We start from the raw sequence: 16,006 nt of genomic DNA, 5'->3' as shown, positions 1-16,006 counted from the left end.
TCCTGGTCTCCCAAGTGGGTGCAGGACCCAAGCACTTGGGCCACTCTCCACTGCCCTCCCGGGCCACAGCAGAGAGCTGGCCTGGAAGAGGAGCAACTGGGACTAGAACCTGGCGCCCATATGGGATGCAGATGATTAGCCAAGTGAGCCATGGCGCCGGCCCCTGGAATAGTTAATTATTTTAACATTCTATAAACACTGAGGAAGAGTGTTATCTAATTTTGCGCTGCAGAGTTTGATACATAATCATAACGTCTACCTTATGATGTTTAGAGCTTCCATAATTACACTCTGATCACTTGATCAGAAGTCTCAGAATCTCCTCTTGTGAATATACTTCTGTCTGCTTCTCAGTGTATCTCCTGAAATTTCTAGATTTGTACATGGGAGATATTCATCTTTAACTCTTAAGGCAAAAAAAAAAAAAAAAAATCCCAAATAGCAGAATTTAACATATCTCTTGAAAGATGGCAAATCACTCTTAATTAATTTTTTTAAATGATGCTATTTGCAATTAATTTGAAAGGCAGAAATAGGAGGAGAGAGATTTTCCATCTATTGATTCATTCCCTAAATGGCTAAAATGGTCAGGGATGGACCAGGCCAAAGCCAGGAGCCTCTTCTGGGTTTCCCACATGAGTGCAGGGGCCCAAGTACCTGAGCCATCTTCCACTGTTTTCCCAGGTGTCTTAGCAGGGAGCTGGATTGCAAGTGGAGTAGCAAGGCGTCCATATGGGATGCTGGCTCTGCAGTCGGAGGTTTAACCCACTGTGCTACAGTGCTGAGCCTGCATCATTTCTTTTCAGTCTTACGTCTTACAAAAATACAAGCTAACACTGAAGGAGAATTCTGGTTAAATTTACAGTCCTAGCCTAGTGCTTGTCACTGAGGAAGAGATCACACACAGCCTGACCTAAGCAGAACTCTGAGGTTCCTGTTCTCAGTTTGTGCCTCGTATTAGGATTCAACAAGAGAATCTGCTATAAGGTGGTTGCTGCTATTGGGACAGCAGCCAATAAACTAAACAGAGGCTGAGAGCACCCAGTGATTTTAGTGCCTACTGACTAGAACCACATCTGGCACAAAATGGCTGAAAGTTGGCTAGTAATAACTGTAGTGATACATTCTCAGCTAAAGGTTTGAGCTGTTTGTTTTTAGATGACTGGGGGGAGCCAGAGGAAAGCAGAGGGAGCAGGGTGTTTGAAGGCTAGGAGCTGGGAGAGATTAAGGTACATCCACACACCCAGAAGTTCAGTATGGTATCTGTACAGGGTAGAGTGGGACAGGGGGAGGGTGAGAAGTGATGACACAGGTAGCAGGTAGAACCAGAACAGAAAAAGACTTTCTATTTCAGTTCAAGACACGACTTGCATCTCATGTTCATACCCCATCTCACTTATTAGCAGTGCTAATGTGCGAATTACTTAACCTCTCTATAGCACTTTATTCATCTGAAAGAGTACCTAGAACAGACCCAGACAGTAAGACTCAGCCATGCGGGGCAGGTGTTCAGAGCAGTGGTTAAGGCATTGCTTGGGATGCCTGCATCCCACATTGGAGTGCATGGGTTCAGATGCTGGCTCCACTTCCAATTCCAACTTACTGCTAATGTACACCTTTGGAGACAGGACATAATAGTCCAAATGCTTGGCCCCTGTCACCTAGCTGGGAGACTCAGATTTAGTTGCAAGTTCCTGCCTTTGTGTGGCCCAGCCCTGACTACTGTGGGCATCTGGGGAGTGAACCAGGGGACAAAATATCTCTATTATTTATTTTACTTGAAAAGCATAAACAATTTTTTTTTAAAAAAGAATCATGTTAACTATTAATTTTTCTATATATACTTTTAGAACTGTAGACCTTCCACATTTACTAGCAATTCTCTAAGATTTTTATGAGCAGAGTAAGCACTGACAGAATAATTGGGACTTCTCTATTTTTACAAAAATTTTGGTAGTAAACTTATCTTTTTTTTAAATTATTTGAGAGGCATAGAGATGGAGAGAGAAACACTCATTTGCTGGTTCCTTTCCCAAATGCCTCCAACAACTGGGGCCGAAGCTAGGAGCCAGGAATGCAATCTAGGTCCCCCTTGGAGGTGGCAATCCAATTCCTTGAGCCATTATCAATGCCTCCCATGGTCTGCCCTAGCAGGAAGCTGGAGTCAGGGCAGATGCAAAATACCTACCCGCCTCCCCTTTAAAATATATTGTTATAAAAGAAACTGGGTGGATGACTGTTCTAGTTCTAGGTTTTAATAAACACATTATTCCATAAAAACAAAAAAAGCCATTTTTAATAGTTTAGTTCCATTATAATATTTTGGAGATTGTTAAGTTTATTAGGGGCCAGTGCTGTGGTGCAGCAGGTTGCAGCTCTAGCCTACAGCACTGGCATCCCATATGGGTTCCGGTTCGAGTCCCAGCTGTTCCACTTCTGATCCAGCTCCCTGCTAATGTACCTGGGAAAGCAATGGAAGATGGCCCAAGCCCTTGGGCCTCTGCACCCACGTGGGAGAACTGGAAAAAGCTCCTGGCTTTAGATTGGCTCAGCTCCGGCCATTTGGGGAGTGAACCAGTGGATAGAAGATCTCTTTATCTCTCTCTCTCTTTATGTCTTATTTGAAAGAGTTACAGAGAGAAGTAAATAAAAATCTTTAAAAATAAGTTTATCATTTTAGAACCCTCATTTCACTTGTCACATCAGTTTCATATCTCACACTGAAATTCAAGGGCTGTCTCTATGTCTCTGAAGAACCAGACTACCTGAGATTCCAGGTTGCTGAACAAGGCCATACCTTTGTAAGTTGCTCCTGTTTGCGTTCCAACTCTCTGATTTCTTGGTTGAGGATGATGGCAACATGCTGAGGTTGGCTTCGACATTTACTACAGATGCCATGCTGAGTCAGCTCATCGCACACAGGACAGTGTAAAGTGGTGAAATATTGTGAAATAGTGCCTTTCCGCCCTTCAAGTTCACTTCGAGAGGAGCTGGAGGCTTTGTGGATCTGTAAAAACATCAATTTGGAAATCAGTCTGAGCCACCTTCCCAGCGGAGCAGCTATTCTGCTGTGATTATGGCTTTACTTAGGCATTACTCATTCATTCGTTTATTCATTCAGCCCCTGTTGAGAGGCCAGGCACTGCTCCCAGCACTGGGGCGCCAGCAATGAATGCCCTTGCCTTCACGGAGCTTCCATCTTAACTTCACCTGACACGTTCAGTTTTTTCTTCCGGAAAAACTAGTTTTGTGGTTGCGATATATACAGATGTACTGACAGATCACACGGGGCGAGGAGACCACAGAGGACCACGGGAAGAGTCCATGGAGAGAGCAGAGACTGCTGAAAGGCTGCACGAGGTGAGCCGTGCACACAAAGCAAGTGGAAGGTGAAGAACAGTGTTAGGTAGCAGGGTGAGAAATCCCAGCAAAAGCAAAGCAGGAACTTTTCAAATTTAATTAGATAAACGTTGCCTAAGAATTCTTCTTTTCGAGTGAATACTGGTTTCCGAGATCAGTCTTCTGGTACTATTTTTACACTAAAATAAATTATTGTTGGCAGTTTCTTCTGGTGCCTTATAAGTTACTGTGCAAAAAGTTATCAGGTTAACTCTTACACATGCTAGTGGCTTAATATTCTTGCTGACGATGAGATGAAAAATGGTATTTAAAAAACTTGAGCTTCCTGGCTTGGAGCCAGGACACAGCACTAAGACGTCAGCCAGCACAAATTCTCTGAAGTACAGCCTCAACCTCAGTTCTGAGTATATGCTTTCCCTTTCTCTTTAAAGTGTTTGCTGAAAACCTAATTTAAATATCAGCTTTTTAAAAATCAGTTTGCCTGAAAACCCTCTGTCTTTCATAGTCTGAGATACCAGCAAACTACTGAGAAGATCTGAATTCTAACCAGCAGAAAAAATGACTATTCTGAAAAAATGTGTGACAGATTATTTACAGAATTACATATTGCTCCTTCATGCTTCTAATGAATAAACTAGAAAAGAACTCAAGCAAAATGCCCTTTGATAAGATTCCATATTACACGTTTTACATTTTTATTTCTTTGGTTTTGTTACAACCCTGTCTAGATACTCTATCCTATACATTTCCTAAACATTTATGCTGAAGGAATTTTTATTCATTTCTTTTCATTTTATTTATTTATTTTTATTCATTTATTTTATTAGCTGGTTTGCTCTGAGATATTTTGTAGCTCAGTATTTACCACTGAAATAGCTATGGGATTTATTTTAATATTTCTATAATTTGGCCAGCCTGATAGAAGCTGGGAAGGTATCTGTAGACAACTTCTCAAGTTTCTTTTTTAGGAAACCAGAAGAATATGGTGTCTTTGCCAATTTAGGATAAAAGATGGTCTGCTTTGCTCCTTGCAAAATATAAATTTCCTATAAAACTTAAGGTTTTACTTAAAGTGAAGTTTCTCTATAGTGTATAGCACATGTACAAGTCAGTAAGCTTACCCTTGGTAATTCATGATACCAACTGAAGACATCGATACCAATAAGTGAGAAGATTCTTGCCAAGGGTGGAAGAATTTGCTTGGTGATATAGTAAGTGGCATTCAGTCTCAGAGTCGGGTCTTGCAGGACTTCCACTGGCCGCCTTACCAGCTGGATAAGTGGCACTCCAGGACTCCCGTAAATGATGACATAGGGCACTCGCTCCCCAACTCGAGGCTCAGAGCGCCGATCGTAAGTAAGCATTTTTCTATTCAAATCCAAATAAGAGACATACTCAAAGACTGCCACAGAAGTATCTTTATAGCACATTAAATCAGAATTAAATGCTGAAGCAATGAAAACTCTTTAAGAGTTATTACTTCTTCAGAAACTATATACATTTTACTTAGTTTACATCAGGTGGATATGCTGGAAGAGTTCAAAACTTACCTGTAAATTATTGCTACCTGGAAAATGAGTTAACAGATACTATAAAGGTCTGAGATCAAAGTTATCTGGTTAAACATTTGATTCCAGAAAGGCAGCCCCTAAGTGTTTGGCAGATTAGTATTAAAGACGACCTAGTGATTCTGACTGGGGGTGGGGGAAACAAGCTCTGTATCAGGTCACAATTGAACTGCATTTAGTTTCCTTCGGGAGACCCAGAAGAGGAGTAGAGGGGAACATGCATTCACTTTCAGCGAGGCTCCTCGTGGGCAGTGGAGAGTCTGGGCAGGTAGGTGAGGTGTGTTTTCACTCACTTCCTAAGTCTGTGCGGAACCCCAGGGCTACACTGCTTAGGTACTGAAGGCCATGCCTGTTGTCATGCTTCATTACCTTGTAAGTTCAAGGGCTGGCACACAAGCTCCAGGTCTGTAAGAAAAACTTCCTCTGTATTCCTTGGCAAAGATAAAATCTTGTATGCTGGCCTTTCCTTCCAGAAGCTTCATACACTGTCGCTGAACATACTGTTTAATTAGACTAATATCTCTTGTTTCAAACAGCAGCTTCAGAGAACGCTCAAGTATCTTAAAATAAACAAAAAGATATGCACATAAAGTATCCCCTAGTATATTTCACTGCTGTTATAATACTTTCAATTATATAACTATTAGGTAACTTGCTGATTTACTTAAATAATCTGTTACTTAAAATGATTGGGTAAAAATTAGAAGTTGGAAAATACTTTGGAGACTATATATAGCTGGCTATTTTTTTAAAAAAATTATTTATTTCAAAGGCAGAGTAAGAAAGAGGAAGGGTAGTTGCATGGATGGGTAGGAATAATGTGGGGGGAGAGAGGGAAGGAAGGACAGAGAGAGGTTTTCCATCTGCTTGTTCACTCTCCAAACGTCTGCAACACACCAGGCTGGGCTTGGCCAGACCAAAACCACAAGCCACAGATTGTAATGGGGTCTCCCACTTGGCTTGCAGGAACCCAAGTACTTGGGCTATTTACTGCTGCCTTCCCAGGCATGTTAGCAGGAAGCTGGATCAGAAGCAGGGGAGCAGAAACTCAAACCCACACTCTGATACTGGATGTTGGCATTCCAAGTGGTGGCTTAACCCACTGCAGCACGATGCCTGCCCCACCATTTCTGAAAATAGAATATCATATGATTTGAGGAAAATCGTATCAGAGTGATAGCAGATGAAACATTTGTTATGTGATGAGCAACAAAAATGTGTAAGTTTTCTTAACTAATCAGACATGATTTCATGTAGTGTTTTTTATTGTTATAGAGAAGACTTAATTTGGCCATAGCTCAAATAATACCAGTAATCAAATCAAAATCATCCCTTTGTGTTTTTATAGTGTTAATAAAATTTGTACTAGGAAACGACCAACATGTGGTGGATTTATATAGTAGATTGGTTTAAACTTGAAACTTTCAGGTCAAAGTGCTATATATATCTTATTCTGAATACTGGGGCCTATACATTCCCATACCATAAAGCCTGTTGGTAAGAAATTCTCATCAAGTTTATGTTTTCCTTTTTAGCAATTTTGATAAAATGTAAGGCATGGTAAGAAGTCAGAAACCAAAGGTAAAATCAAATAAAATTCTTGAATTTCAGTTCTTCCCATAGTTACATATATTATGCAAGATAGAGTTCTTCCATTTACTTAAAGGATGGTTACATTTTCACCACATTCATAGTCACTTATTTCTTAAAGATGAAAACAAGATAGATACAACTTACCTTAGAAACAGCGGGGCAGGAATCTCTTCTAACAGTTTCTATTCCTTTTGCATCAAATACTGGGTCCTTTTGATCCAGTGTTTCATACATGTAACCCACATACCTCTTTTTTGTTTGTAAAACACAGGGCAAATATACCTATAGTGACATTAACAAAATGGTTCTAAATAACTATTTTTTCCCTGTAATGAATTTTACTTTTGTATCTTTCTGCTCTCTTTAACCAAATGTCAACTATAAAAACATTTTAAATATGATTAGAAGACAACAGGTTCATGACAGAACACCTGAGGTGAAAGCACAATGAACTGTCTTTACTTATTTACCACTTACTCATTCCTTTTTTTTTTTTTAACATCAATTTTGCTCTTACTTCAACTAATACTGCTCTCTCAAAAGTTATCATAGTCTTTTTTTTAAATTAAAGATTTATTTTATTTATTTGAAAGAGAGAAAGAGACAGAGAGAGAGGTCTTCCATCTGCTGGTTCACTCCCCAGATGGCCACAACGGCTGGAGCTGAGCTGATCCGAAGCCAGGAGCCAGGAGCTTCTTCTGGGTCTCCCACATGGGTGCAGGGGCCCAAGGACTTCAGCCATCTTCTGTTTTCCCAGGCCATAGCAGAGAGCTGGATCAGAAGTGGGGCAGCAGGGACATATGGGATGCTGGTGCTTCAGGCCAGGACTTTAACTCGCTGTGCCACAGCGCTGGCCCCTATCATATTGTCTTAAACAATTAAATATTAATGTAAATAACATCTACATTTGGTACAAAATTAAGAAGTTAACAGAGTTTACAGCAAGAAGTTCTTTAGCCTCTATTTCTTCTTCCAAATAGGCACTCTGTTACCGATGTTCTGTGTATTCTTTCAGAGATATTCTATGCAAGTATGAGGCATCAAAAAGTTTGCAGAAAATGGAATTAGAAGGCAAGTTTATTTTGGTGCAAAAAAATCTGAAACCCATGTGTGTGTATATATATATATGTGTGTGCGTGTGTGTGTGTATAAAATCTTCAAACAGTTCACAAAAAATACATATTAAAAATTATGTGTATATTTAAAGATTTTTTGTGGGGCTGGTGCTGTCTGCAATGCCAGCATCCCATATGGGTCCCAGCTGCTCTGCTTCTGATCCAGCTCCCTGCTATTATGCCTGGGAAAGCAGAGCAAGATGGCCCAAGTGCTTGGTCCAATGCACCCACATGGGAGACCCGGATGAAGCTCCTGGCTTCTCCCTAGCTCAGCCTGGCCATTGTGGCCATTTGGGGATCAAACCAGTGGATGGAAGTTCTCTGTCTCTTCCTCTCTCTGACATTCAAATAATAAATAAATAAATCTTTAAGAAAATAAGAAGAAATTTGTATCAAAATAAACTTGTGGGATCTGTGCTGTGGCCTGGCAGGTAAAGCTGCCACTTGAAGTGCTGGCATCCCTTATGGATGCTAGTTCAAGACCTGGCTGCTCCACTTCTGTTCCAGCTCTGCTATGACCTAGGAAAGCAGTAGAAGATGGTCCAAGCGCCTGGGCCCCTGTACCTATGTGGGAGACCCAGAAGAAGCTCCTGGCTTCTGGTTTTGGATTGGTCCAGCTCCAGCTGTTGCAGCCATTTGGGGAGTGAACCAGTGGATGGAAGATTTCTCTATCTGCCTCTGTCTCTAATTCTCCCTTTCAGATAAGTAAACCTTAAATAAACTTGTAATCAAAAGAAACTGTAACTACTGGAGTAGTTATATGAAGGTACTTCAAGTCTGTGGAAAATGGACTTTATTTTGATGAAAATATTTGAGAAATATGAAAAATTTTTGTAATGAACATTTCTCATGAACTTTTTGAATTGTACTAAGATCTGAAAGAGTAGATTTCGAGACAAGGAATATTATCAAAGATAAAAGTATCAATTCAATTAGAAGATTCATAATTCTAAACGTGTATTCATCTAGTAAGAGAACCTTGAAATACAAGAAATAGAAATGGACAGAACTAAACACTCATGCAAATTCATAACAGTTGGAGACTTTAGCACCTCTCTTAGTAAATGACAGAAAACCAGTAAGAATATTAAAGTCTTCAAAACACTATCACTTAACTTAACCTAAGTAATATTTTAGGACATTTTACCCAATATCTGGAAAATACAATTTTTCAGGGTCACATGGAACATTCACTAAGATAGACCATATGATCGACCAAAAACAAACTGCAATAAACTTAAAAGCACTGAAGTCATACTGAGTATGTTATTTGACCACAGTGCAGAATGTATCAGAAATAACAATAAAAATATTTCTGGAATATCCATAAATATTTGGAACTTACACTTCTAAATAACCTATGGGTCATTATCATTGAAGAAAATGAGTGATAATGAAAGTAGATAATAAGAAAATTTGTAGTTAATGTCAAGTTTAGAAGGAAATTTACATCTTTAAATGCTTATATTAAAGAAGGATATTTGTTCAAAATCAAAGAGTCCGGCTTCCAGATTAAGACAGTAAAAGAAAAGCAAACTAAAAGCAAATAGAAAGGAGGTGACAGTGGAAATTAATGAAACTGTTCTTCAACAAGCTCAATAAACTGATAAATCTTTAGCTACAATGAGTAAGAAAGAAAGAAAGAACACAGTAGTTAACACTATAAATGAAAGAAGGCTATCACTGAAGATCCACGGGTAATAAAATCACAATAAGGAAAATGAGCAATTTGTTAAAATAAATTTGAGAACTTAGAATGGACAAGCCCATGCACTGACAACCAAAAGTTACCAAAAACTGAAATATGAAGCAAATTTTAACAGTTTAGTGTCTGGTTTAATTTGTAATTAAAAACATTCCCCCAAATACAATTCCGGGTTCAGGCAGCTTCACTGGTTAATGCCATCAGCCAACTAAGGAATAACTAATTGAACCAATCTTACACACTTTTTCTTTCAAAAGATAAGAGGAACACTTTCAACTCATATTCTGAGGGCAGCTGTTTCATATTCTCAAACCAAAAATAATACAAGAAAACAAAACTAAAGCTCAATATTCATCATAAACACATGCTTAACAGTTCTTGACATATGTTTATATTTTCTCTGGGAAGTTTTGCAGTTTTTGTTTTTATATTGCTCAGTCTATTTCAGGTACATTTTTGTGTATGGTATTATTCTCCAAGCTCTTCACTTTATTATTATTCATTTCTCCCTCTTCTACGCTTTCCACACTGCTCTTCTAAATCAATCACGTTAAGGTATTGCCCATCATTCTTTCTCAGCAGCTCTTGAATTGTCCTTTATTAATTTGTATTCTCTCTTTTCATTTCACTAGTTAAGGCTATGATAGCTACAAGAGGCACTGAGTTTTCAGACTCTCCCTTTTCTAACCTATCTTGTACACCATGGTGAGGCCAATTCTGAAATACCTCTGATCATGTCATTCTCTTGTTTGATAACTGCTGTGGTTAAAATGTATCTCCTCCAAAATTCAGGTTTTGCCAATGTGATGATATGAAGAGGTAGAGCCTTTATAATGGAATTATGTCATGAGGGCTCCACCTTGATTAGGTGCCCTTATGAAAGAGCTTTATGTTAAATATGTGTATATGAAGTACATAAAATTTGTTTACCTTATATAAATATTTAATTAATAAAATGTATACAATTTAACAAAAAAGCTTTATGGAGGGATAAAAAATTAATTCCTTTTTGCCTTCTACTATCTAACAATGCACCAAAGCAACACTCACCAGATACCAATTGCTGGTGCTTTGATCTTGGACTTTGCAAACCCTGGAACTGTGAGAAATAAGTTTCTATTCTTTATAAATAATCCAATCTATGGTATTCTGTTAAAGTAGAACAGACTAAGGCAATAAACCTTATTGAAAAAATTGAAACTCTTTAGCTTGACATTCAAAACTCTCTACAGTCTGATCTCAATTTTTTCCACATTAATCTGCTACTTTGTATTCCCATATTGTGCTTGTCTGACTCCCTGTCTCTACATCCCAGTTTCTTCTGTGCATGATTACAGCCCCATGTCTATTGAAATTTTAACCATGTTTCAAGACATAGTTCAATGTTACCTCCTACATGGAATCTCACCATCCAGCCCAAGAAGACACAATTCCTCCTTTCCCTTGTATTCTTAACATTGCTTAGGAAGACTACTACTCATAAGACTTTCTATAAACTGACAATAAAAGAGATCACTTACATATGTTTCTAATCTTTCCTTTTAGATTACTGGCTCTTACAGGACAGAATCATGTCTTACGCTTTTTTGCATTCCACATAGCTCATAGGCATAACATCTTTTTATAAATAAAGAAATATATATTTGACATCTAAAGGAAAGCAAAAAGAGTCAGAAGTCCTTGTAGCAAGAGTATACTTTGCAAAGAATATCTCCCATTCTACCTGGTCTTTCAATGGGACTCTGACATTCTTCCCATTAATAGATAAGATCTTTGTTCTTTCTTCTTATATTTAAAGAGACTGTGACACTGTGTGGTTTTGGGACTGTGTCATAAAAAACAAAATTTCTTTGTCTGTCTTTGGGATGTTCACTCCTAGAACCTAGCCACCATAATATGAAGAACAGGCAGCCTGGGAAAGGCCACATATGTGTTCAGCTGATGTTCACACCATCTACCAGCACCTACCACTAGACATCACAGTACTTAGATGCCAACTGGGTTACCCCAGTTATCAGACAGGTCACATCCAGCCTTTAAGTCTTCCCAGCTGAGGACCCTGGTACATCTCTTCTGAACCCCTGAGCCATAAAATCTATGAGAGAATGAAATGCTGATTGTTTTTAGACCAATAAGTAATGCTATTGGGGTGGCCAACAGCAGTATTAACTAGAACATTCTTCATTTTGTTGAAGACATTACTTTTGGGGCCAGTGTTGTAGCATAGTGTGTTAAGCTGCCTCCTGCAATGCTGGCACCCCATATGGGCATGGGTTCCAGTCCTGGCTGCTCCACTTCTGATCCAGCTCCCTGCTAATGCACATGGGAAAGCAGCAGCAGACGGCCCAAGTCCTTGGGCCCCTGCACTCACGTGGAAGATTCAGATAAAAGTTCCTGGCTTTGGCCTGGCCCAGCCCTAGCTGTTACAGCTATGTGGGGAGTGAACCAGTGGATGGGAAGATCTCTCCCTCTCTAACTCTACATTTCAAATAAATAAAATCTTAAAGAAAAGACATTACTTTAAAAAATCTGAGAAAATTTTATGAAATTGAGTCAAATTTACACTCTATGGACCCATATACTGTTAATTATTCTGAAAATGTATTCAGTCATAAAAGTAACAAGGTATATGAAATTTTATAAAATAATTTTTACAAATTTTATTTGAAAAGCAGAGAGATGATAGAAAGACAGACAATCTCTCCCATCCACTGGTTTACTACCTAGATGCCTATAACAGCTGGGGCTGAGCCAAGCTGAAGCCAGGGTGGGTGGCAGGGACCTAAGCACTTAAGCTATCAACTGATGCCTCCCAGTTTGCACATTAGCAGAGCCAGGACTCAATTCCAGGCACTGTGACAAATATCCAAGTGGCATGTTAATTGCTCAGCCAAATGTCCACTCCAGTATGTGAATTTTACATGTGATTATTCATTTTCTATTCCTCTTACCTTTTCGAACTTCAACTTCACTGGTTTAGGGTTGGTAGAAGTTACAGCTTCAGCAATTTCTTGACCAATCTTAAAAGACTGCTCCTTAGTGGCTCCTTTCAGTAGCACAAACATACTAAGAGATTAAAAGCAGAGTTGGGTATTGGGTCATTATAATGAAAAATATCATCAAGAATAACTGTCCTAATACTCTAATACCAAACAAAACCATTTTTCTCTCCCTTATTCTTCCATACTAAGTCACTTCTGAAGTCATAGTCCTTGTTACATATGTTTGAGACATCCAATATTCTAGATGAGCTGAACATATTGGCTCAGATATTGCAAGAGACAAGAAGGGTCCTGGGTCATCCCTACACTTTTAAGGTTCTGTATGACATAAAGTTAAGTCCATCATAAAATAAGAGAATATGTGATTATAAAGAAATAAAAAACTTACTTGTGTTATGGGAAAAAATTTCTTTCCAGAACAATTCAACTTTTAAAAAAGCACATTTTTGCAAACACACGTTCACTGAAGAATAGTTACAAAACACAAAAAGGCACAAAGAAGAAAATAGCCATTTGTAATCCTACCATTGAGAAAAAAAGACACTACAAATATGTGTCTCTGCAAATCTTTTCCCATTAAATGGTGTATATTGAACATTTCCCCATATAACTTAATTCTTTTATATGTACAATTATACTATGTTTCAACATATATGGGTATATATTACAGGTGTTTTACTCTTTTCTTCCCTAACATCTCATTTAAAATAATTATGTGGCACACTTCTGATTATATCCTTAGAACAAATTCCTAGAAGTGAAATCTCTGGACAAATGGTATACGGTAAAAATGTTTTTGGAAAGATAGCATCAAGTTGAATTCCAGAATCCTTCTGATGTGCAATCCCACTAGCAGTGTGTGCAGGTAAAGAGGTGAGGATTTCTGATATGCATAAAAAATATCAACACAAAAAATGCTCAGAAATAACTGGTGAAACAAAAGTATTAGGTATATTTTTGTAACACCAAATCTAGTTAAGCTTACATTTTAGTATATACTTCAATCCAAGCACCAAAGAAATAATGCCTATTAAATATATTCGAGATTCCATCTTGAAACATGGCTTTAAGATTCTTATGTGTAGCCATATAAACCAATCTCATATTTCTTAAAAAAAATTTTTATAGGACCTTGAAAAATATCCCATTTGGATGTCTGCTCTGGAAAAAAATTTTTTTGCCAATACTGTAGAGTTAATGGTAGAGACTAATATGAAAAGTTTTTTTAAAAAGGAGTAATTCATTCAATTTTACTGAAGGTCTTTAAAATAAAAACTTTATTGGGTTTTTTTAACTAAAAGGTCTTTAAAATAAAAACTGTCTAAATCAGTTTTATAATCACAAAGGCAGAAAAAAAGGGCCTTTGACAGCTAACTCTATCTTCCATCTAAGGCTATGATCTGGGTCACTTTTTGTATTTCTTTTTTAGTTCTACCTCATGCTCCATTAAACCAATACAGTCTTATTTTTTAAAAAATAATTATGGGGGGCTGGTGCTGTGGTGCAGTAGGTTAATCATCTGCCTGTGGCACCGGCACCCCATATGGGCACTGGTTCTAGTCCCAGCTGCTCCTCTTCCCATTCAGCTCTCTGCTGTGGCCTGGGAAAGCAGTACAAGATGGCTAAAGTCCTTGGGCCCCTGCACCCACGTGGGAGACCCAGAAGAAGCTCCTGGCTCCGGCACAGCTCCAGCCATTGTGGCCATTTGGGAAGTGAACCAACGGATGGGAGACCTTTCTTTCTGTCTCCCCTCTCACTGTCTGTAACTCTACCTCTCAAATAAATAAACAAACTAAAAAAAATTATGGAATTTCCTTTTGAATGGTTATTTAATAAAAATCACCTCTAGTGAGGTATATTTAGCATATAACAAAATGAACACATTAGAAATGTACAGTTCCACGAATTTTGACAAACGTATACACTTGTTATAGACTGAACTGTATTCCCCTAAAATTCATATATTGAGGTTCTAATACCAAATATTTCAGAATGTGACTGGATTTGGAATAGATTATTCAGAGATGATCAAGTTAAAACAAGCTGGTAAGAGCATGCCTTAATCTAATCTGACTGCTGTCCTTCAAAGATGAAGCTTGGATATACAGAAGTACCAGGGATACCTGTGCAGAGGCAAGACCATGGGAAGACACAGTGAGATGGAAGCCATCTGTGAGCCAAGGAGAAAGGCTTTAAGAGAAATCAAACCTGCCAACACCTTAATCTTGGACTATTAACGTCTCTGTGAGAAAATAAAATTTCAGTTGTTTAAGCCACCGAGTCTGTGATATTTCATTATGGCAACCCTGCAGGTGTATACACTTGTGTAACTACAACCAGAATCAAGACAGAACATCTTCATGACACCCCAAAGTTCCCCTTTACTATTTCATAATAATTCATTCTATTGTGATCTAAAGCTCACTCTCACTGGGATTAAACATGACAATAGGTCTGCTCTGATTTCATCATCATTTAAAAAAAATCATCTATTATTTTTCACTTTATGTTTCTGTGTGGGAGCAAACTGTTGAAATCCATACTTAATGTATACTAAGCTGATCTTCTGTATATTAAGATAATCGAAAATGAATCTTGATGTGAATGGAAGGGGAGAGGGAGTGGGAAAGGGGAGGGTTGTGGGTGGGAGGGACGGTATGGGGGGAAAGCCATTGTAATCCATAAGTCGTACTTTGGAAATTTATATGCATTAAATAAAAGTTTAAAAAAAAAATAAAGCTCAACACAAGGTCCTATTGTATATTATTATAGGTTACTTTTTAAGTTTTATTTATTTATTTGAAAGCCAGAATTATAGAAAGGGAGAGACAGAGATCCTCCATCTGCTGGCTCATTCCCCAAATGGCTGCAACAGCAGGGGCTGGGCCAGGCCGAAGCCAGGAGCCAGGAGCTTCCTCTGGGTCTCCCATGTGGGTGCAGGGGCCCAAGCACTTGGGTCATCATCCACTGCCTTCCAGGCACATCAGCATGGAGCTGGATCAGAAATGGAGCAGCTAGACTTGAACTGGTGTCCATATAGGATGCTGGTACTGCAGACAGTAGCTTAACCCATTGCACCACAGTGCCAGAGAAGTTTTTGGTCACTGTAAAGAATAGAGGTGACCAGCCTACAAAAAGAAAGACTGTTTTGAAATGAATTTCTAAGGGTTGGCACTATGGCATAGTAGGTTAAGCCTCCACCTGCAGTGATGGCATCCCATATGAGTGCCAGTTTGTATCCTGGCTGCTCTTCTGATCTCTTCAGCTCTCTGCTATGGCCCAGGAAAGCAGTAGAAGATGGCCCAAGTGCACGAGCCCCTGCACCCATGTTGGAAACCAAAAGAAGCTCCTGGCTTTGGATTGGCCCAGCTCTGGCTGTTGTGGCCATTTGGGGATTAAGCCAGTGGATAGAAGACTTTTGTCTCAGTCTCTCCCTCTCTTTGTAACTCTACCTCTCAAATAAATAAATAAAAATGAATTTCTATTTCTCTGTCACTGGTCCTTTTAATTTACTAAATAACATTCATCTTTGGGTGAAGAAGTTCAAGTACACTTTTATAGTAATGATTTTCAAAACAGAAGTTCAGTGAGTCACTGAAGGGGAAGATGCTGTGGCACAGCAAGTAAAGCCACTTCCTGCAGTGCTGGCATCTCATATTGGTG

The 16,006-nt window shown here is 38.7% G+C and overlaps 2 protein-coding genes across 10 annotated transcripts in view; one reads left to right on the top strand and one right to left on the bottom strand.

Annotated features, from left to right (window-relative positions):
* SLC60A2 (solute carrier family 60 member 2) overlaps nucleotides 1-14,615 on the top strand; it is a 62,507-nt gene extending 47,892 nt beyond the window's left edge. The window contains exon 4 of one of the 2 annotated variants that reach the window (XM_089333794.1): nucleotides 14,433-14,615. In XM_089333794.1, coding sequence (XP_089189920.1) covers nucleotides 14,433-14,539 — 107 coding nt within the window. In that variant the 3' untranslated portion in view covers nucleotides 14,540-14,615. Of the gene's footprint in view, nucleotides 1-3,268; nucleotides 3,537-14,432 lie in introns of those variants that run through there. The other variant, XM_089333793.1, reaches the window with a different exon arrangement.
* Nucleotides 1-16,006, bottom strand: part of REV3L (REV3 like, DNA directed polymerase zeta catalytic subunit) — a 192,145-nt gene that overhangs the window by 2,464 nt on the left and 173,675 nt on the right. For 6 of the 8 annotated variants that reach the window (XR_011388583.2, XR_011388582.2, XM_070073697.2 and 3 more), the window contains 5 exons: nucleotides 12,293-12,407; nucleotides 6,666-6,803; nucleotides 5,298-5,488; nucleotides 4,482-4,728; nucleotides 2,798-3,007 (listed from right to left, as the gene is read on the bottom strand). Coding sequence is in view for 5 of the 8 variants with exons in the window: in XM_070073697.2 (XP_069929798.2) it covers nucleotides 2,798-3,007; nucleotides 4,482-4,728; nucleotides 5,298-5,488; nucleotides 6,666-6,803; nucleotides 12,293-12,407 (901 nt within the window). In the remaining 3 variants the exon portion in view is untranslated. The remainder of the gene's footprint in view (nucleotides 1-2,797; nucleotides 3,008-4,481; nucleotides 4,729-5,297; nucleotides 5,489-6,665; nucleotides 6,804-12,292; nucleotides 12,408-16,006) is intronic. The other 2 variants (XR_016234543.1, XM_051855405.3) reach the window with 1 other exon arrangement.

This window comes from Oryctolagus cuniculus, chromosome 5 (genome assembly GCF_051225735.1).
Source record: "Oryctolagus cuniculus isolate XC-2025 breed Fujian yellow rabbit chromosome 5, ASM5122573v1, whole genome shotgun sequence".
NCBI classification, from domain to species: domain Eukaryota; kingdom Metazoa; phylum Chordata; class Mammalia; order Lagomorpha; family Leporidae; genus Oryctolagus; species Oryctolagus cuniculus.
The sequence above is the reverse complement of the archived record's forward strand: the minus strand, read 5'-3'. Positions and strand labels throughout refer to the sequence as shown.